The 22,446-nt window shown below is 36.9% G+C and overlaps 5 protein-coding genes across 5 annotated transcripts; 2 read left to right on the top strand and 3 right to left on the bottom strand.

Moving 5' to 3' along the window:
- Positions 1–3,440: 3,440 nt before the first annotated feature.
- On the top strand, positions 3,441–4,394 carry LOC108810358 (pectinesterase inhibitor 6). Its single transcript, XM_018582474.2, has one exon. The coding sequence runs from the start codon at positions 3,557–3,559 to the stop codon at positions 4,178–4,180; it is 624 nt and encodes a 207-aa protein (XP_018437976.2). The 5' UTR covers positions 3,441–3,556; the 3' UTR covers positions 4,181–4,394.
- An 809-nt stretch (positions 4,395–5,203) lies between these two features.
- Positions 5,204–6,707, bottom strand: LOC108813863 (60S ribosomal protein L7a-1). The gene is made up of 4 exons (XM_018586536.2): positions 6,553–6,707; positions 5,737–6,279; positions 5,542–5,634; positions 5,204–5,462 (listed from the first exon to the last, which is right to left on the bottom strand). The coding sequence occupies exons 1-4, from the start codon at positions 6,553–6,555 to the stop codon at positions 5,331–5,333; spliced, it is 771 nt and encodes a 256-aa protein (XP_018442038.1). The 5' UTR covers positions 6,556–6,707; the 3' UTR covers positions 5,204–5,330.
- A 2,858-nt stretch (positions 6,708–9,565) lies between these two features.
- Positions 9,566–12,776, top strand: LOC108812525 (magnesium/proton exchanger). Its single transcript, XM_018584804.2, has 9 exons — positions 9,566–9,873; positions 10,303–10,717; positions 10,810–10,985; positions 11,081–11,199; positions 11,296–11,462; positions 11,558–11,676; positions 11,800–12,016; positions 12,125–12,254; positions 12,333–12,776. Exons 1-9 carry the CDS (start codon positions 9,661–9,663, stop codon positions 12,628–12,630), a joined length of 1,854 nt encoding a protein of 617 aa, XP_018440306.2. The 5' UTR covers positions 9,566–9,660; the 3' UTR covers positions 12,631–12,776.
- Positions 12,777–12,957: 181 nt separating this feature from the next.
- LOC108812526 (blue-light photoreceptor PHR2) lies at positions 12,958–15,010 on the bottom strand. Its single transcript, XM_018584805.2, has 4 exons — positions 13,998–15,010; positions 13,469–13,704; positions 13,309–13,374; positions 12,958–13,198 (listed from the first exon to the last, which is right to left on the bottom strand). The coding sequence occupies exons 1-4, from the start codon at positions 14,943–14,945 to the stop codon at positions 13,117–13,119; spliced, it is 1,332 nt and encodes a 443-aa protein (XP_018440307.2). The 5' UTR covers positions 14,946–15,010; the 3' UTR covers positions 12,958–13,116.
- A 3,977-nt stretch (positions 15,011–18,987) lies between these two features.
- LOC108806432 (U1 small nuclear ribonucleoprotein A) lies at positions 18,988–20,587 on the bottom strand. Its single transcript, XM_018578551.2, has 5 exons — positions 20,438–20,587; positions 20,139–20,311; positions 19,842–19,935; positions 19,569–19,654; positions 18,988–19,487 (listed from the first exon to the last, which is right to left on the bottom strand). The coding sequence occupies exons 1-5, from the start codon at positions 20,556–20,558 to the stop codon at positions 19,173–19,175; spliced, it is 789 nt and encodes a 262-aa protein (XP_018434053.1). The 5' UTR covers positions 20,559–20,587; the 3' UTR covers positions 18,988–19,172.
- Between the last annotated feature and the right edge of the window lie 1,859 nt (positions 20,588–22,446).

The following is a 22,446-nucleotide window of genomic DNA, read 5'->3' as shown; positions in this document are numbered from 1 at the left end:
CGAAAAATCGGGGTTTCTCGCCAAAACCGAGAAATTGAATTTTCTCAGTCAAAATCGTAAAATCGCAAAAACTGTAAAATCGGGGTTTTCCGCGAAAATTGAGAAATTGAGGTTTCCCGCCAAAACCGAAAAATCGAGTTTTCCCGCCAAAATCGGAAAATCGAGTTTTCCGCTAAAACCGTAAAATCGCCAAAACCGTAAAATTGGATTTTCCCCCAAAACTGAGAAATCGAGTTTTCCCGCCAAAACCGGAAAATCAGGTTTTCCCGCCAAAACTGGAAAATCGGATTTTCCCGCCAAAACTGTAAAATCGGGTTATCCCGCCATAACCATAAAATCGGGGTTTCCAGTCAAAACCGAAAAATCGGGGTTTCCTGCCAAAACCGAAAAATCGGGTTTTCCCGCCAAAACCGTAAAATCGGGGTTTCCCGCCAAAACCAGAAAATCGGGTTTATGGCCAAAACCGCAAAATCGATTTTCCCGTCAAAACTGCAAAATCGAGTTTTCCTGCTAAAACCGCAAAATCGGGATTTCCCGCCATGACCGGAAAATCAGGTTTTCCCACCAAAATCGTAAAATCGAATTTTTCCGTTAAAACCGCAAAATCAAGTTTTCTTGCCAAAACCTAAATTTTTGTATTTGTGAACTAATGTATTGTTGTATTTATGGATTAATTTTAATTTTATGAACTTGTATATATAATTATAGGCTTATAAATTAAAATCTAAAGTTTTTTTATATGGTCTATTATGGACTCTATGGCAGCCCATAAAAATAGAGAAATTGCCAAAAATACCATTTTCATAGTACCACTTTTCATGTTTACACTAACCACTTTTACCACTACTTTTAATGAAGGGTTTAGATTTGAACGTTTAGGATTTAGGGTTTAGATTTTATGTTTTAGGGTTTAGATTTGATGTTTTAGGGTTTAGGGTATAAAGTTTTGGGTTTAGAGTTGAGGATTTAGGGTTTATAGTTGAGGTTTCAGGGTTTAGGGTTTAGGATATTGAATTTAGGGTATATAGTTTAGGGTTTAGGGTTTAGAGTTGAAGATTTAGGGTTTAGGGTTTAGAATTGGAGGTTTAGGATTTAGAATTTTGGATTAAAATTTTGAAAAACATATAAAAATAAAGATATAAGAGTCTTTAACATTTTAATAAAAAATGTATTTTTGAAAATATGTACTTAGTGGTGGTAAAGATGAATAATGGTACCTTAAAAGTGGTATTTTTGAAAATTCCCCATAAAAATATGGGTTTTAGTGGATATGGTTCTTAATAGACATGGTTCTAATGGACATGGTCATTCTTTGTCCGGGAAATCGGCCAATTCATACATCAACAGAGAGTCGCGGTCCCGATCAGTACATCAACACGGACTCTGTGCCAAAACATACATCAACACATAAAATATTCAAATTTCATACATCAACTAATAAAATTCGGCTTTTACATACATTGACCAATTTTCTGTTAGTCAAACATGACGGAATCTGAGCTGTCTGTTATATATTGATTATGTGGCATTTATATTTCTAAATAATTATTAATTATTAAAAATAAAATTTTGAAATTGACGTATGGGGGACTCGAACCCGAGTCTGACCAAGGTAACAATGGACTCATTAGCCATTGTGCCAAATGCAATTACCTATTGTATTTTGGGGAATTTTCAAAAATACCACTTTGAAGGTACCATTATTCATCTTTACCACCACTAAGTACACATTTTCAAAAATACCTTATTTATTAAAATGTTAAAGACTCTTATATCTTTGTTTTTATATGCTTTTCAAAATTTTAATCCAAAATTCTAAATCCTAAACCCCCAATTCTAAACCCTAAACCCTAAATCTTCAACTCTAAACCCTAAACCCTAAACTATATACCCTAAATTCAATATCCTAAACCCTAAACCCTGAAACCTCAACTATAAACCCTAAATCCTCAACTCTAAACCCTAAAATTTATACTCTAAACCCTAAACATCAAATCTAAACCCTAAAACATAAATCTAAACCCTAAATCCTAAACGTTCAAATCTAAACCCTTCATTAAAAGTAGTGGTAAAAGTGGTTAGTGTAAAAATGAAAAGTGGTACTATGAAAATGGTATTTTTGGCAATTTCTCTTGTATTTTCTATTACTTTCTATATTATACCTAAGTTTTAAAAAGTATTTTCAGCTTCTTCCCTCTCCTTCTAACCCTTCATTTATAGATAAAAAAGGTAGTTTGAAATTATATGTTTTCAAATTTGAACATTTTCAAAAAAAATCTCGATTTGTTTTTCAATTTTTGCAATTTTTATTAAAATTTAAAAATACTTTTTGAAACTATTTGAAAACTAATATTTTGAAATTTTAATATTGTTTTTTAAACACAGTAATAATATTTAAGCTAATTACATACAATTACTTATGATATATATATTCTGTGGAAATAATTTAAAAATCATAACAAGGAATATGAACATATGAAAATGTGTAATTATGTAGGAATATGAAAATAACAAGATATATTCATATTCCTTGTTATGGGTTTTTAATTGCTTAGAATTAGTTTCACAAAGTATATATATCATAAGTAATAGTATGTAAATAACTTAGTGATTACTACTGTGTTTAAAAAACAATATTAAATTTTAAAAATATAAATTTATACAATAGTTTCAAAAATTATTTTTGAATTTCAATAAAATGATTTTTTAAGCAACAAAATTGATAAAAGATTAGAAAAGTTCAAGTTTGAAAACATATAATTTCAAATTATTAAAAAATATTTTAGTTTTATTATCTATAAATCAAGGAGTAGAAAGACCCTTTGATTATTTGTTTGTTTGGATGATGAGAGGGAAGAAAAAGATGAAAATATATTCTTTTTAAATATTCATTAAATATAATAAAAGACAATAGAGAATACAATCAATTAATTGCGTTTGGCACAGTGGCTGATGTGTCCATTGTTACCCTTGTCAGACCCGGGTTCAAGCCCCCCATACCTCATTTTCGAAATTTTGTTTCTAATAATTAATAATTATTTAGAAATATAAAAAACCATGTAATCAATATATAACGGACAACTCAAATTCCGTCATGTTTGACTAACAAATAATTGGTCAATGTATTTAAAAGCCGAATTGTATTAGTTGATGTATGAAATTTGAATATTCTATGTGTTGATGTATGTTTTGGCACATGGTCCGTGTTGATGTACTGATCGGGACCGCGATCCTCTGTTGATGTATGAATTGGCCGATTTCCCTTCTTTGTCCACACACAATAAATGGACAAATGGATACGGACTAATGGACGTGGACTCGGCCAGTTTACAGCTATACTAAAAACTTCAGTTCCACGTCCTTGTTGTATCTTGATTCAAAAGGTTAAAACTTAAATCCTTAATTACGAAAGTTAATCCGATCGCGGGTCCTTTCGTCTCTATATTATTATATATAGTCCATTAGTTCTATCTCTCTCAGTCTAAAAATATATTCGTCCAAGTTTGGATATTGTCTTCTACTAAATTAAACCTATAAACGAAAACAAAACACACATATGAATTCTTATCTGATCACGTTTACTCTCCTCTCCCTTCTTCTTCTGGCGCTTAGCCCAAATCAGTCCTTAGCCTCCTCCAGCCGCAACTACAAAGACGATACAAACGCCTTTAGTGTACCGCGGTACAGCAGGTACGTTAAAGACGCGTGTAACGTAACCCGATACCAACAGCTCTGCCTCCGAACGCTTTGGCCGTTTACAATCGTCGCTAAAAACAACTCGAGCAAGTGGGCCCGAGCAGGCGTCGCGGTGACCATCACCGACACCAAACGGATCCTAAGACTCTTGCTCAAAGCGCGAAATTCTTCGGCGGTCGGGAAACGCGAGAGGATCGCGTTGTCGGACTGCCGAGAGCTGTTCGTTGACTCCCTCGACAATCTGTACAAGTCTCTCTCCGTCCTCCGGAATCTCGACGCCGACGAGTTTCAGCAGCAGATGAGCGATCTCGCCACGTGGCTAAGCGCTGCACTCACGGATGAGGACACGTGTCTTGATGGATTTGAGGAAACGATGAGTAAATCATTGACGGTGAGGATGATTAAGAGGAAAGCGACCAGGTCTATGCACTTGTGCAGCAACGCTCTGGCTCTCACAAACAAGCTTGCTTATGACGGCTTGTAATCTACGCTTGTGATTATTATCATAATATACAGATTATTATACTATACATTAAAAGGAAGAAAAGACTTTAAAATTATCAATAATATGATCGTGGTCCTGTTAATAACTCGAAAGAAATTCATGAAATTTATGATTTCATCATAACAGTGACTCTGTTTGTCTTCCTTCTCTCTCTTTTTTTTTTGTATATACGATCTTACAATTGTTATTTACATCTAGCCTCTTTGATATTCCGTCATCAGTCTAATGACCATTGACAAACAATGAAATAAAAATGATTTCTTCGATTACATTTCATAAGATTCATTGGTATATATTCGAGGAGTTTGTTTTTCCATTCTAACGAATTTATTCACTCCACAATTAAGTATAATAATATTAGTGAACAATGTGTTCTACGTTTAGATATTCTTGTAAGCATATGAATTATACAGATTTTTAATTCGGATGGCGACACTCAGACAAAATCCAAAGCTATATAATATATGTCATAGTCATATGTATAAATGTACTATTGAGTACATTGGGTCTACAATTTGTAAAATGACTAATTTTCAGCAAGTGTCCAATAATTTACTAGTGGGTGAGGAGTGAGTTTTGTTCTCTATGGAATCAGAATGTGATGCCATGAAATTTTCAATTATTGAGGCGAATATATATCAAGTAGAGCTCCCCTATTTATTTAAACAGCCCATAACTCCCAGTTCATATATAGAAAGAGAGAGACAGGACAGCCTCTCGTTTATTTTCAACTTTTTTGTTAATTTTTCTTATTGCCAGTTTTGCTACACCAGTGGTCAAAGTAGTGGAGATCGTAGGACCTCACACCCATGTTTAAACCTTCTATTATTTTTTTTTACCGTAGTTTGGTGCGCATGGCTTTGGTTTTGCTCAACACAATTAAGATTAATTAGAGCAAACAGCAAGAACTAGGCCAAAACTGTTTAGCTCTTTGTCAAAGCACAACAAACAAGTATAAAATGGGCTGAACGATGATTAAGCTTCAAGAAGATGGAAGCAGTATGAAGAAAGTGCTCAAAACATCCATAATAAAAACAAAACAAGAGTTCCAACAGCTAAACAAAAAAGAGGTCTATCAAGTTTTACGATAATCCCAGCAAATGACAGACAATAATAAAAGATATGCATCTTAGTTCATCCTTTGGGCAGCCTCTTTCGCAAGAACCCTTTCCTTGGCCTTTGTCTTCGCCTGCGATTTGGATCCCATGATGCCTCCTCCCCATTTCTTCCTGTACTCCTCGTACTTGTCGTTGAAGTTTGCCTACACCACCAGAAAAAAAAAACAAATTAATCAAGTAAATATGTTTTCTCCATACTATTGTCAACGTAAGCTAATTTACCTTGATGGCCTCAAGGATCTTGCTGAACTCTAGCTTGTCCTCGTTCTTGACAGTTGTCAAACACAAGCAAGCAGCAGTCTTCTGGTGAACGACCTGGATGTAATTAATGAATCAGGGTTAAGAGTGTGCAGAAAAACACTAACATGAAATGTGAAAACCTATGGAGAGAGAGAGAGGCGGAGTTAATAAACATACCGTTCCAAGACGAGATTTGCCTTTAACAATGCAGTAAGGCACTTCCATCTTTCTGCAAAGAGCAGGCAACCAGACGACCAACTCGATGGGGTCAACATCGTGCGCAATGACGACAAGCTGTGCCTTGTTCTGCTCGATGAGGTAAGTGACGTGGTTGAGTCCGTACTTGACGACAATGGGCTTCTTGGATTCAGAAGGCTTTCCCTCGGCCTCGGCTTGAGCCTTTTTGAGAAGACGATCCTTCTTGGCGGCCTTGTCCTCTGGTCTGTACTTCATAAGAACCTTGAAGAGCTGGGTGGCAAGGTTCTTGTCAAGAGTCTTGGTGAACTGGTTCAAAGCCGGGGGGACCTTGAGCCTCTGCTTAAGGATACGCTTCTGCCTTTGGAGACGGATTGACTTAGGCCATTTGATGTAGCGAGTCAGATCCTTCTTTGGAGGAAGAGCTCCTCCGATACCGAATTGCTTAGGCCTCCTCTCGAACAGAGGGTTCGTTACTTTCTCCGTCTTCTTCTTGGCAGCTACCTTCACTCCTTTCTTCGGGGCCTAAAACATAATCGAGGAGTAATTAGATAAAACGAACATCAGTGAAAGTAACATGTTTCTGGATACCACAAAACCTCTAAGCAGACTAGTCTTCGCCCTATGTATGTTCAAGCAAAAACAACATCCACGAGAAGGGGAAACAATTGCTCATTTATACCATTATTAATTGAGATCTATTCGTTGATTCTACGTACCATGGAACCAAACTAGTACAAGATCCCTATCAACCAGTAGAATGTGTAAACAAAACGAAAGGAGGTAAGAGAGATGTACCATTGTCGTCCTCCTCTGCTGCAACTCCAAATGATGTGAAACGGACGGCTGAGTCAAAAGGAAGTGTCTCTCTAGGGTTTTTCCCTTTATATATACTACAATTCATAGGGTTTCTTTACCTTTGGTTCAAGTTTAAATTACATATATACCCTTATTTCATTTTGTCACTACGACCATAATTATTTTTATGTTTTTTTTTTTCTAATTACATCTACCACCATAATTATTTCCATGTTGCATGCTAAAAATTCAAGCTGTTTAATGTTTTTACTCGTTAACTACAATTTTTTTCAAAAGAAACCTTATCTTATAGATTCAAGAGTATAATATTATGAGTCATTTTGCTCAATATACATAAAAACAATGGTAATTAGGTATCTGTGCAAAATTCAAAAGTATTTGCAAAAGTGGTAAGAGAATTGAAGTAAAATTACACATTAATCCCTATGTATCTAACATCCAACCAAACTCGCCGCTTACGTAAGCTTCTCTCGGAGCTATGTATCTTTCTCAACCCTGGCCGTTATTCGTCATCTTCTCAGACCATTACCGATCGGAGACCAAGCAGCCGCGTGTATACCAGATCGGACAGCGGTATCCCTAGCGAGAACGCCTGCTCGTGCGTGGTGGTGGAGGTGGGGATCCCGATCACGTCGTGGAGCTTGCCTTCGCGGAGGAGCTCGCTGATGCGGGATACGGCGTGTTTGGCGGTGGAGCCGGTGCCGAGGCCGACAGCGTGTTTGGCGGTGGAGCCGGTGCGGATGGGGATGGAGACATCTCGTCCTCTTTTTCTTCTTTCACCATCATCATTTTGTTTTGACGAGAAATCATAAGGGAAGAAATGGAATAAGAAATGGTGAGAGAGATTGGTGCTTACTTGGTTTCTCATCTTCACAAACCAAGCTTCTGCAACCATGGCGGAAAAAAATGGAATATAAAAGAGAGAGCGATGAAAGAGAGAGAGATAGTAGGGATATTATGGGGGTTTTCGAAAATAGCACAGTAATTATCCATATAACTAATTAAGTTTTTCTTATAGTTATCCAGTGCAAATTACCTAATATTATAATGCTTTCCAATGAAATATATCAATGTAGCAAGATGTTTTCTCTTCTCCTTTTCCATTTTAGTATGGTCTTGATATGTTAGTAATCTCTCACATGTCTCAAAGCCAAAGCAGGGGTGGACAAAATTTCCCGCATCCGGAAAATTTGATTCGATCGGTTATTTATTCCGATCCGAAAAATCTGAATATCCAAAACTTTACGAATCAAAATAAATACTAAAATTTAATATCCGTCAAATAAGAAGCAAATCACAAATACTCATTCAAAAAAAGATATTTGATCCATAATATACATATGCGTATATATGTATACATAAAACTATATAATTTTATAATTTATATCTCTATATAGATTTTTAGTTATTTTTATCCACTAAATTAAATGTTTCGTCACTAAATTTTTTAAAAATGTAGTTTTAAAATATTTTGTAAAGAAATATTATTATTTTATACTATTTTTTTCTTTTTTTAATATTTTTCAAAAAATATAATTTTTATCGGATCAACAAATCGAATCAAATATCCGATAAAATATACTGATTTTCTCAGATATCCGAAAGATTATGGATCATATCGGACCGGACCGAAAAATCGATTATTTGTACCGAACAAATCGGAGCTTTGTATCTCTCCACACTGCCATCAGAGAGATATTTAACAGTCAAAACCCATTTACCACTGCCTTCTTCCCTGGAGGGAGACTGGTAACTTCCCAAGTCTCTGTAGATTCCATAGCACCAATCTCTCTATCCACAGCATCACACCACTCTTTAGAAGTCCGGCATCCTGTAGAAGTTGAGCGCTCACCTTTAAGAAACTTGTCGTTTCTATATAAGGGTGACTTCGGGGGGAACTCGGACATGGAATTTTTTTTATATTTGTCTAGATACTTTTCCACTTCCTTAACTACAAGATTTTTCAAGAAATCCTCCTTCGCCTTTCTTTTATCCTTTCTTTTATTTCTTGAAGAAGAAGAAAAAGCGGGCGCACGAGAAGGATTTAGCATCATGTGGATGACGGAGAAGGGGGAAATTCCATAAAGCGCGAACTAAGATCCATGATACGAAAATCAAAATCAGAAGTAGGACAAAACTCTGGATATTCACTCCTTAACCACTCCTAATTCAAAGGTTCATTTTTCTCATTGTAAAGTTACTCAGCCTCCCGATATCACAGTTAGAAACGGTTCTCGTGTGAGATTTTCTCTTTTTTAATTTTTTTTTTTTGCTTGGTAAGCGAATGTTTCAATGTCAATATTGATCTTTCTAGTTTACACGTGATAAATAAGAAGGTAGATTGCTGTCAATCTCACACATCAGCTAATACTGAATAGCTAAAACAAAGCAAATGTAGACCAAGTATTAGTTTTTGTTCACCAGACCAGCTATTTGTTAATTATCACGTCAAATAAATATGATTTACTTATGTGATCATCATATATATCGGGATGTTACTTTTAGTTTTGGTTTCACGTGAGACTTACAAAAATATTCCGAAGAAAAAAAAATTAAGCAGATATACACTAGTCGGAGGCATAAATCTCAAAATAATTGGTCTCCTGAGATTTTATTTTGGAAGCAAATGTTTCAAGGATTATACAAAACTCATTAATCCATTAGCACAAATTAATTTGTCATATAAAAAAAATATGATGCCTATTACTCCTTCCGTTTCGAATTAGATGTGGTTTTAGAACAAAATTTTTGTTTTAAAATAAATGTCGTTTAATGGTTTCAATGAAAATTTATTGAAATTTTATTCTAAACTATTTTTCTATTGGTTGAAATATAGTTAGTTTTATTGATAATTATGTTTTAATCTAGTAAATATACAAACTTAAATATTTTATTAAGTGTCATCGAATTCTACAACGATAAGTAAAATGAAACGGATGAAGTATAAATTATGGTATTCTTAAAAAATACATTTTGAAAATTAGAATTGGGGTCTCATACAATTAAGTTATAAGTTATAACTTACCAAATGAAGGCGATAAAGATAAATATCAGGAAGTGAACGAAGACATCCAATAATGTATCGCCATGTGTCGGCCGGAGATCAAAGCAGAGGGTACAATTTATGGAAGAGTCATGCAGGGATTTTTGATAAGAAAAGCCTCCTTGATTATTACAGATATATATAAATGGCTTCTCGCACGTCTCGCCACCGCCAAATCCAATCAACTTCTCTTCTCGGAAAATCTCTCCAGTGATGGGCGGATTGTGAATGCCGTCCACCTGAGATTGTTTTCTCCGGTACGTTAGCATTTGATCTTATTTCTATTTCTATTTCTATTTCTTCTTCACGTGATGGTTGGTTAGTTACTCTGTTCCATCTGATTTACCTTGGCTGAGATTTGATCGTGACCATCCCCATAGGTTTTGGTAGAATTAAAAACCCTAACAACTTTTGATCTCTGGGTTTTGATTTCACACACACTGGAAAATGCACTTGTTGCTTTTTTTTTTACTACATGCAATTGTTGCTTATAGATTAGCTTCCAGAGTTTTTGTTTTCTTGGTCATTGGATCCTTTACTCTGTTTAGTTTTGTGGTACGGATTCTCTGGAGGAGGAAAGAAACCTTTTATTTGCATGCTCCGTTTGTTTTGGCTTTTATCTAGGATCGATTTAGCCTAAACACAATATTCTTATCGTTACAAGCCTCTTTTCCATGTGCTTTTAGATTCTCTTCCCAAGTTGTTATCAGCTAGCTACAATGGCCTCCATTCTTAACCAGACTCAAGAATCATCAAATGTTCTTGGGCATGTCAGATGTGAAAGCTACTTTCTTTTCTCCGGAGAAAGTAGCTTATCCGATGCTTTCAGAGCTTTCTTATATTTTCTCGGTCTTGCCTACTGCTTCATCGGCTTGTCAGCCATCACCTCTAGGTTCTTCAAATCTATGGAGAACGTCGTCAAACATTCTCGCAAAGTGGTTTCAGTTGACCCTGTTACTAAAGCTCAACTCATCACCTACAAGAAAGTCTGGAACTTTACCATTGCAGACATCAGTTTGTTGGCCTTTGGAACTAGCTTCCCTCAGATTTCTCTCGCTACCATTGATGCTTTTCGCAACTTGGGCGAGCGCTATGCTGGAGGTCTCTACCTTCTTCCTTCTTCCTTCTTCCTTCTTCTTCTTTCACTTTTAGCTCCTTTAAAAGTCTGACACACTCATTGTTTTGTTGTATAGGTCTTGGTCCTGGAACGCTTGTTGGCTCTGCTGCTTTTGATCTTTTCCCTATCCACGCTGTCTGTGTCCTCATGCCTAAAGCTGGAGAACTCAAAAAGATATCCGACTTAGGCGTTTGGCTTGTCGAGCTTGTTTGGTCTTTTTGGGCCTACATTTGGCTTTACATTATCCTCGAGGTGTAGTGTTTACTGTGAAACTATCAGCTTCTGTTCAATTATATACTCATTTAAACAGCTGTCTAAGATGGTGTTTCTTTTCATGTGTCACAAAGGTGTGGTCACCAAATGTAGTTACACTTGTGGAGGCATCATTAACGGTTCTGCAATACGGTTTTCTTCTAGTTCACGCGTATGCGCAAGACAAGCGTTGGCCTTACTTGTCCTTACCAATGTAGGTTTCTTCTCCAGCCTATAGTACTACTAGCTTCTGCAAAATGGATTTCCGCTAATGATTTGAATATTTGTGTTTGTATTATGATAATCAAAGGTCAAGAGGTGATAGGCCAGAGGAGTGGGTTCCAGAGGAGACTGATACATCCATAGATGACAATGATGTTCATGACGTCTATCCGGATGCCGCTCAGGGAGCTGCTGAGTCAGGAAACAGAAACATTGTTGATATCTTCTCTATTCATTCAGCTAACAGTGATGCAGGTAACCTCAGCGTAATTACCAACGCCGCCTGTATTTGCTTTTATCTCTTCGGTTGTAATATATCAAAATTCCCCCTGTACCAAACACTTTTGCAGGGATCACCTATCACACAGTGGCAGATAATTCAGCAGAATCTTCTACTAAGAGGGGTAAGGCAAAGAAGAAGGCTACAGTTTTCGACACTTGGAAACAGCAATTCGTAGATGCAATCACGGTAAGAATCTTCATCTAACCATGTGGTTTTAGATTCTTCTATCCCATACCACCTTGTGGGCTTTTAGATCACCATTATCAACACAATTTTTTTTTAACTTGTTTCTCTTCCTTAATCGAACAGTTGGAAACATCAGAATCAAAGAAAGTTGATAGCATTTACCTTCGAATAGCCAAATCATTTTGGCAATTGGTCCTTGCCCCTTGGAAAATACTTTTTGCATTTGTGCCACCTTGCAACATTGCTCACGGTTGGATCGCTTTTATCTGCTCGCTTCTCTTTATCAGCGGAGTAGCCTTTGTTGTCACAAGACTTACCGATCTTATAAGCTGTGTCACTGGTACACACATAAAGCTCTGGAAAATTCCATCAAAAATGATTCAACATTCATGTTAGCTCTTGAACAATTGTTAACTCTTTTTTTTTTTTTTTTTGCTTCGGTTTGCAGGTATAAACCCATATGTGATAGCATTCACAGCACTCGCAGCTGGAACCTCATGGCCAGATTTAGTAGCAAGTAAAATTGCTGCAGAGCGACAACTAACTGCAGATTCAGCTATAGCAAACATCACCTGCAGGTAAGAAAAAGTTCAAAACTCATTTCAAACAAAACAAAGATGTTCCTTTGGTGATACTTTTTTTTTTTTGTTGGGCAGTAACTCGGTGAACATATATGTGGGGATTGGAGTTCCGTGGCTGATAAACACAGTATACAACTACTTTGCATACAGAGAGCCTCTATACATAGAAAATGCGAAAGGGCTAAGCTTCTCTCTGCTGATATTCTTTGCGACATCAGTAGGATGTATAGTGGTGCTTGTGTTGAGAAGGTTGATTATAGGAGCTGAGCTTGGAGGTCCAAGGCTGTGGGCTTGGCTTACTTCTGCTTATTTCATGGTGCTTTGGTTCGTCTTCGTTGTTCTTTCTTCTCTGAAAGTGTCAGGCATCATATAGAAGCAAACAAAAGCCAAGGAGAAAGGAGTTAGTTTACCTGTAATAATTTGCAAGGCAGTTTGGCTAAACCATGTATTACAAATCTAAAGCATATTGAAAATGAACTGGGGTTGGGTCATTGCCTATATAGAAGGGTTTCTACGATCCATTGTTACATGTTTTTATGATAAAAGAAAAAGTAGTTAGGAACTTAGGGCGGCAAATTTGGTTGTTTTCGTGTACTTTTTACTTTTAGTAGCATCACTAATACAAATGTTAACCCTCTCAACTTGGTGATAAAACACAGATGGTATCACAAGTGTTTAGAACTAGAAAGCGAAAACACGATTAAGCAAAACAAAATGAGCTTATAGTTAAATTCTCCGGACACTCGGTTTTCAAAAGATATAGTAGCAGTTAAGTCCCTGCCTAGATGGCAGACAGATAAATTCACAGCTACAAAAGGTGGTATTGGGCATACACCAGTTGGGTTCTAATTTTTAAGGTTTAAGCAAGAGCGCCGGTACAGGCTGTAGCAGGACCTGCCTCCACCTGCGTCTTGGCCGAGCTGTACTTCTTGGTTATAAACCTGTTCCCAAGCATCAAAAAGAACATATCAAGGATATATAAATTCAGACAAGAGACAAATTCTACATGTTGATAAGTTCAAAAAAAAGAAAGCAGGAGCTGCTAGCTAACCTGAAGAAATCTCTCCAAAGCAACTCATACATCAACCAGTTCAATCCCGTATCACCAGGTCCGTTCCTGATATAAAAAAAAATCATTTCAAAGAATTTGTAAAAACTAGAGACAATATGCCCTTACTACTATGTCAACCTAGAAAGATGGACCAATTTACCTTGGAGTAGAGGCGGCGGAAATAGTTTTCTTGAGCTCATCGAACATGGAACGAGGAGAGATGCTTCCCATGGCTAACCAAGGAGATATCTTACAAGAGAAGTTAGCACCAAACACGCTGTTATTGCCTCCTTTGTGATTTCCCCCCTTGGTCAATCGAGCTTGACAATCAGCTGCAAAGCTCTTTAGCCTAGTCAACGCCTCTGTCTCTCCTCCAACCATCGTCGGTTTCCCCTCCTGGACAGAACAAAAATGTTTTAACTCCTAAGCATAAGTGTAAGAATAAGAGAGAGAGAGTGCAAAAGGCATGGACTGAAACTGGACCGAAAGAGAAACGTTCATTGATTCATCCTACTACAAAGTTAAGTCTGTGATGGACTTTCAAGTAGCACTTAGTCTGCTAACATCCAGTGGAAATTATAAATCACTCCCCGTGTTGGAAAAATTCTGAACCTTTCAACGAAGACAAGTTTCTACTTTTTCTAAATGCTCAAAAAAAAACAAGGATAGGTTTAAGAATGAATAAAAACCTGGCTGGTTCTGGGAGTAGGGTTGATGCCGAGGTCCAAGAGAGAAGGAATATCGCCAAGCTGAACGTCACCACGAGAGGGGAAGCTCTTCAACTGATCCAACGCAGCGATAGTCTTCCTAATCTCAAGTTTGTGAACCTTGTCCTTGAAGGCACCGTAGTTAGAAGGCAAGTCTTGGATCTTGAAAGGCAAGTCGTCCAAATGATAGAGAGTGCTTCCCCAAAAGTACTTCACTTCGACGCCTTCCTCCTTCATAGCACTCTCTATTTTCCCTTCCGCCTTGACCTCGTCGTGAGACACTTCCCTGTGTGCGTAAATCGCGTCTGCTCCGATCTCCTTTGCCAATTCCACCAGAACAGTTTCCGGTTTCCCCACCCGTACAACGAGATTGGAGCCCCTCGCCTCGAGATTCTTCCGGAGCTCGGAGACGGATTCGATCAGAAACTGGGCGCGAAAGGGACCGGTTTTGTCGAAACCGGAGGAGGATTTGCCGTAGTCGCGAGGGTCGAAGCAGTAAACGGGCAGAAGAGAGAGGGACTCGTCGTTGGCGGAGTTGAGACACTCGTTGTCGTGGACGCGGAGGTCGTTACGGAACCAGACGAGGGCGGATCGGCGGAGAGCGGCGGCGGAGGAAGGATCGAATGGGCGGCGGGGGACGATGGAGAGAGGGGAGTGGAGAGGGTTAGCGGAGAAGGAGGAGGTGATTCTCGGAGGAGAAGGAGAAAGGGAGGAAAGGGAGAGGTGGGTGAGGTAAGAGGCCTGCGTTGGGATCTTAACCTTGTTTGGATGATGTGCAAAGAGTTGTGAGAATCTAAACTGGGTCGACAAGGAGAGAGACAGGGAGGCGATTGGTAGAGAAGAAGTTACAATGGTGGCGACTGCTTCTTCTTCTTCTGTCGATTTCCTTTCTGCGTTTTGGTTCTCTACTACTACCACATTCGATTCCATTTTCGTTTTGTTTGAGAGAAGAAGAGAGGAGTGTGTGTGTGTGTGTGATGAGGACGATAAAAGCTATCCTCAGATTCTCTACCTCTTCCCACACTCTTTCATTTCTCCTTTTTTCAAGCCCAATGGGTTTCAAAATGTTACAAGCTGAACGAACAAGAAAAGGGCCGCACCGTATAGCTATGCCTCTCTTTTTTCTTTAAATAAATTGACATGTTGGTTTTCTCTTGCCATTAACCAATGTTTTGAAAACCGGACCAGACACCGACTCGGTGAAGCTACTGCTTAGACCGGTCGAATCAGGTTTTTTATTTATATAAAAATATATATATAATTATATATTTATACTATATAAACTTTACTTCTACATATAATATTTTTCTCTATTCTTTTTTATTAACTCAAAATAAACAACAAACATAAATCTGATTAGTATGAAAACTAAAAAAAATTTAAAAAACAAATAATTTACAGCTAAAATAATCATATTTATTTATTTTTACAACTAACATTTCAAATTTTAAGAATATGGTAAAATAAAAATAGTATATGAAAGTCAAAAATATACTTTTCGCATTTTTTCTTAGAACAATTAAATAGTGATAGTTGAACACTAATTATAAAATATTAAATTTTAGCTAGTAATAATTAAAAACACTTAATTATATGTTAATTTTCAAGAACCGGGTTTCAAAATTAAACCGGGTCACCGGTTTTACCGGATTTCAGCCGGTTTTACTGGTTTTTATCGAATCCGGATTTTAAACCAAAAAAAAAAGATTTTCTATATTATTTAATTATTACATTACATGTGTATTCACACTGAAATGTTAATTTATTTTATAACAACATATTTTATTTAATAAATTAACTTACAAAGACAAAGCTTGAGTAATACGATATTGGATGATCTAATGTTTTGGTGTAAAAGTTTATCCTTGCTATACGTCATTTGCTTGTATAATATAATTAGAGGAAGTCACACAGAAAAGACATATATAAAATAAATTCAAACTATTGGAGACCAAATACAAGAAGATAAATTAACCTCATTGAAAGCTTCCTAATGGCTAACTATCCTTATGCACTAATGATCTTCAGCATTTACAAAACAAAACAAAAAACTGATGCGTCAGTACGTACACACTACTACTTAAACCTTTTCTTCGACTAGCAGCAAAACATTCAGAAAACTTTGACATCAGTCCCATCATCCAGAACAACTTTATACGTGTCTTAATTCCCAAAAGGAAAAAAAGCTAACCATAATATACTCACGAACTCTACAGATCAACCAACCTAATTACTCGAACCATTCGTAAACAGACTTTCCTGAAAAGTAAATATCTATGTATATTCTCAAGTCCATTCTTGTTATCGCCAAATATAGTTTAGATTTAACAAACGCAAACACATATATATACACATGACACGCCTCAAACATTCATATACGAAAATTTACTAACCATCAAATTCATATAGGTTAGTAACAAAAAATAATTAATAGGACCAACAAAGAAAACGTGAGGCTTGGCTGTTGTAAACCCTTTATGTTGGAGAATATGTCAAAGAAAAGGTTCAAGGATATAACATGCAATGTCAATGGTGAGGAGCTCATGTTGGAGGAGGGGAGCACGTGCAAATTACATTGAAACAAATTTCCTGTTTGTTGGTTTGCACGTGCCCTGCTTCTCCAGCGTGAAGGTTCTCACCCGCATTTCCAACAACATATGTGAGGTTTTGTAATATGAGGAGAGGTGTGGTTATGGAAGCTTTGTATATATAGGCCCAAAGATCGCATTAATGGAACCTATACATATATACACACGAATATGTATAATTCATATATTGGCGTGAGTGTGTTTTACGTTAGGCAAAAGAATCATGCCATGCCATGCCATGCCATGATGGCATCGCACGCAAAAGAAGGGCTGACGGAGAAAAGTGAGAGAGTGAAGAGAGCTAAAAAGAAACTAGGTAACAAATACATTGTCTAATACTCTTTTTTTTTTTACATTGTCTAATACTCGCTAGTGTACAAGCTTTTATTTTCATCAATTTTTTTTTTTTTATAAACGTGGGTCTTGTCTGTCCTAAATTTCCCAAGCTCTACATAAACCGTAGGTGTACCATATGAAGTGTTGTTTGCAGGATCCTAGGCAGTCTGTCACGCTTCGACAAGCAATATCTTAGGCCTACCTCTCTACTAGCATCTATTCTATAGTAAGAAACATAATATCCTCAATCCTCTTATACATCCGTTAAAATTTCTCTAGTTTCTTTTTGTAACAAGAAAGATTTCAAAAAGTATCGAAAATTAAACAAATGCTATAAATCATATCGGAATGCTAGTTTTTAAAATTATAACTTTCGGTGTTAATTTACTCGATTCTAGTATATTTTATAAACATATATGGAGATATTTGACTATAACTAAGTAACTGAGATTCACCAAACGTGTAATTAAAGTTCCTATGTATCCAATATACTCGACTACTCCCGAAATATGCACAAATGAAAATAAAATTAATCACAGATTCATCAAATTACAACTGATATCCTATAGTTACATATTGATTGCTAATCCACATTACATTTTCTTAAGCTATTGTAGTATTTTTGAAAGCCTTTACATTCAAATATGGAATTATGCATTTTCTCTGTAACGTTTATATTACATAAATAAAATGTTATCATAGTTTTCTCTGTATATCATGATGACAAATGCCAAAGTATAATAGGAGACTCATTTGAATAAATACATACATGTGTGTGAGAGAGAAGGATCAAAAGGGGAGAAGGTGGGTCGTCAAAGACTGTTGGGGGCAAAAGAAGAGAGGAATAATGGAAGAGTGCACGTAGGGCTTTGCGTGTTGGCCTAACTTTCTCTAACACTAAAGAAAAACATTCAAAATATGATGAGGACCCTATATGTTGATATCATTCCTCCCTCTCACATTAATTGTGTATAGTATTTGGTCTATGTATATACTGTTTAATCCTCGACGCGTGTGTAAACATAGACTCTGGATAGGTAAATATGATCCGTAGCTTGTGTCTTACTAAGTTACAAGCTAGTTAAAATGATATATTAATTGAAGAGCCTAATCGATCGGCGAATGATTAAAGTTACTCAACACTTGTACATATAGCATAGTGACATCAAATGTAAATGTTTAGAGTTCACCTATTGTGAAAAAGTATTAACATGTACATGCAGTTTTGGTTGATAACTACTAGAACGATGGGAAGAGACAGTGATTATAGAGATTTTGCAATTATATAATAACATGTAGTATTATAACATGTTGAGAAAGTATCACTAAAACTATAAATTAAAAACTACTCAACCAATTGCAAAATAGAAAATGTAATTATTCACACAAGTTTTGATATAGTTAAAGTTCATTAATAAAAATCAACTACTGAAACATCAAATTATTTTTTGAACATCCTACATATCGGGGTGAAAGAAGTACACTATAATAAGCTTTGGGTGATGATTAAAACGAAACCAAGATGGAACTGCAGCAAGAAGGTAGTGCGATACACGAACTAGATGGTGTCACCCAGAGAATAGATGAATCAGCAAAGAAATCTTTTGACTTGTAAAGAAAAAAAAAAGGAGACAGAGAGGTCTGACAATGAAGTCATCACCAAATCTATAAAACACATTAAAGCTTACGTGTCCGTATCACACTCATGTTTCCTACTATAAATGCTCACTCATTAAATATGGGACACTGTCTAATGAATGCTTAAATTTGTTGTTCAGTAACTTGAATGCATATGGAGTGTCCAGAGATCTCAAAAGGGTTTGGAGAGAGCTCTCACTCAGTGATCTTTGACGACGCACGAGTGTTGACCTAGCTAAGAACCGCTGACGCCATCAGCAAAAAAGCAAAAAAAACAGCTACACAACAAAGACTTTTCTTTGACCAATCCAGCATCGCATGATGATTGCTTATTGTTTTTTTTTTTTGATCCACAATACTACAAGAATTCATAAACTCACAGCATCACAGAAATGATGAAGAGACGGGGCTAAGCTAAAGATGAATGGGTCAATAAAAGCCCACTAAAACCTTTTCTTACACTGGATTAAAGTTGTAATATATTCTAAGAAAAAAAAAAATCTCTAACACAAGAGAAGAAAGAAGAAGTAGCATTGACAGAATACAAGGGAGATAATAATAGTAGCACCCCACCAAAATCCAAAATGGAGGGGGTTTATTTCTTAGCATAGGTGATGTGCATAGGGGTTTGGTGAATGGTGAAACCTTCAAGACCGTGCATAGCAGCGGTAGACTGCATCTCATCAGCAAACTCAACGAAAGCAATACCTGGCTTGGCAGCAACCATCCTAACCTCCTTGAAGCCATGGTAATTGCCGAAGAGTTCCTGAAGCCTCTCAGGAGTTGTGTCGTGAGGAAGGTGTTGGACAAAGAGGATGTTGTTTGGGGGTGCGGGTGCCTCGGGAAGATTGCTTTTGACACCACCACCACCACCACCACCACCACCACCAGGGTATGGTACTTGCGAAAGCTGTGGGGTCAAAATAAGAGGAGAAGGATTAAAAGAGAAGGAGAAAGAAGTGAATGAAGAAGATTAAGAGAGAAAACTCACAGGAGGGGCAGATCCATAGACACCAGGATATGGTGGGATGGGCATACGTGTATTATCATGGTGCTGCTCTTTCTTTTTCTTACCACCTGCACTTCCAAAAACAATACAGATTCATCGACAATAAAATTGTTTGTTGGTAAAGAGGGCAAAAAAAGATATCCCAAAGTAATGAAGGATGGTTGTGAATGTGAAGTAACAACAACTATTGATCAATGAAGAATGTACAAAAAAGAAAGAAAAAAAAGAGAGTAACAACAAGTGTCTAATTAATACCTTTCTCCTCGTGTCGCTTTCGTTTCTCGCGAGGAACAAAGGTGCCGTCAGCCTTGGCAATAACATCTGATTTCGTTTTAGCAAATTGTATTCTCTGCATTGATATGATGCATCAAAGTAAGTATGAGAGAGAGCATATCACAGAGCAGATAAATAAAACAACCTAAAAAAAAATCCAAATTTTCTTCAAATAAACCACAAAAACAACAACTAAGTAGAAAAAATCACCAGCATTCTAAAGTGAAGGCATCTCAATGAGAGATACATCAGCAGCAAAAGGGGGGGGGGGTACTGTACCATGGGTTTGTCGTAGAAGGGGAATCCATTCATCTTGGAAATAGCATTGGAAGCAGATTCAGGATTGTCGAACACAACCCAAGCTTGCCCTTTGTGCTTCAATGTCTTAAACGCCAACACCTCCACTATCTTCCCGTACTGCGAGAACACCGCATTTAGCGACTTCTTCAGCTCTGTTCATTATTTATTAGTTAGCCTTCCCCATCATTCATGGAGAAGTAGAAGAATAATAATAATCAAAATATATATATATATATATATATATATAAATCAAAAGAACAAGGATAACAAATTAGTACCATCGAGCTTGACTTTTTCGTTGAGATTATTGATGTAAATCGTCTGGTTTGGAGAAGACACCTCCGATCCAGCTTTATTTGCTGCCGCCTCCTCCTGCTCCTGCATCATCATCATCTCCATTCTTCTCTAACCCTCCCGATTTCGACACTTCACCACCAAATAAGTAAGTATTCGTTAAGCTCTAAGCCCACTCTTTAGCCCAATCATTCTGTTAATGGGCCTATTTGTTTGCTTTATTTTATTCTAACCATCCCTATGCTCTTCTACTAAGACTCTATTCTTTAAAGCCCTAAACCCAATACCTAGCCCAATCATTTAATTAATGCGCCCGTTTACTACTTGCTAGAGTAGTCCTAGTCGCTTTTTGAAGCAAACTTGTGTTATCGTCCTAGTCATGCTCATGCATGAAGATTTGTCTGCTATGCTTCCCTTGTTTTACACATTATTTGAGTGATTATGAAATGACATGGGATCGTTCCAGCTTGAATCAACATGTACACACTACTACTGCTGATTTTATGGATTACAAATGTTCTTAGAGACCGTTTGGTTCCGCAATAACTTCGACGTACATTATCTTGTCACCAACATCATTATTACATTGCATGAAAAACAAGGATGAGAAGAGCAGTAGTCTTGCAGGAGAGCTCGGCGTGATCTAGTCAAGAAGAAGCTTATTAGTCAATCAACGTTTGGTGTGAGCAGCAACTCTGTTTACTGCGGTGGAAATCTATGGATGAGTGGATGGTTCAAGCGGTAGCACGGTCTAGCTAACTGTGCGGCAAAGGTTTTGGCTAGATCGGTGGAGCCGAGGCATACATCTTCGCCTTTATCCAGAACCTCCGGTTTCGACCGGGCTGAGGCATTCACTCCGAATGCATCCGTAAGAGCCGTCGTTAGTGGTAGATGTTGTGTGTGCTGAATTTGCAGGTTATCAAAGGCGTGGTTGTGAGGAAGCTGTAGGTTCGGTATGGTTTGAGGGCGGCCAATTCTCCTATGCTCGTGGCAACTTAGCGACCGCAACAATGAGACTCCGGCTATCAGTGCATAGCAAACCTAGACAATGAGCGCTATTTGTTATTTGAGTTAGTGTCACTTGCCCAAGTTATTCTTCTAGTTTACTGTGTTTTTCTTTTGTTTTTAGGTGTTGTTTAGTTGTTTTTATTTTTTTCTCCGCTACTAGTTTTCTTGTAATTTCTGTCAAAACAAAAAAAAAAACTTGGTATAAAATCTTAACATTTACACCAAAAGAAAAAAAAAAAAACAAGGATGAGAAGAAACATTTTATTTCAGTAAGATAGTTGCATATACTCCTAAACTTCAAAGAGTTATGATTCACTTGAAAAGCTGCAATATTATGGAATCTTTTTTTTTTAGAGAGTTATCAATCACGGTCACCATGGCCACATGGGTATATGATATTTTGATGAATTTCTAGATTCCCATACAACTCTATCCCAACTTGGGGAATGTTTTGACCAATGGAGAATTTTATCCTGTTCATAAATTATAATCACCTTCTCGCTATTTGTCATTGGTTAAACAATAATACTTCAATAAAGTTACCCCAACATGGCAAAAAACTGGATACCCATTGTTTCGCTATTCCCACGGCTGCCGCGAGAGGCAAACCCAGTGGAAACTAAACCAAACTGTGCATGTGTACATCAAAATACTAATTAAAATAACATTTTCACCAAACTTGTTGCAGATTTATAATAGTTGTAATGGTTTTCAACATTAAGAGTGAGAAAAAGGGGGAAATGTAATGATTCAATTAACCAACTTTAGGATTAAGACCCATACTGTGTGTGTGCGATATATTATTTGATCATATAAAAGTAAGTTTTAAATTAAGATGAAAATATAGTAAACGTCATTAAGCAATATAAGCTTTAGTGCTCGAATTTTATTTAAAAATACATGCTGTATTTGAGAAAATCAGAATATACCATGTGAATAATATTTGAATGACGCAAATGCCAAATTATGTTATATATATATATAT

The sequence above is a fragment of the Raphanus sativus genome, chromosome 6 (genome assembly GCF_000801105.2).
Source record: "Raphanus sativus cultivar WK10039 chromosome 6, ASM80110v3, whole genome shotgun sequence".
In the NCBI taxonomy this organism is placed as follows: domain Eukaryota; kingdom Viridiplantae; phylum Streptophyta; class Magnoliopsida; order Brassicales; family Brassicaceae; genus Raphanus; species Raphanus sativus.
This window is presented reverse-complemented; position numbering and strand designations above follow the sequence as displayed.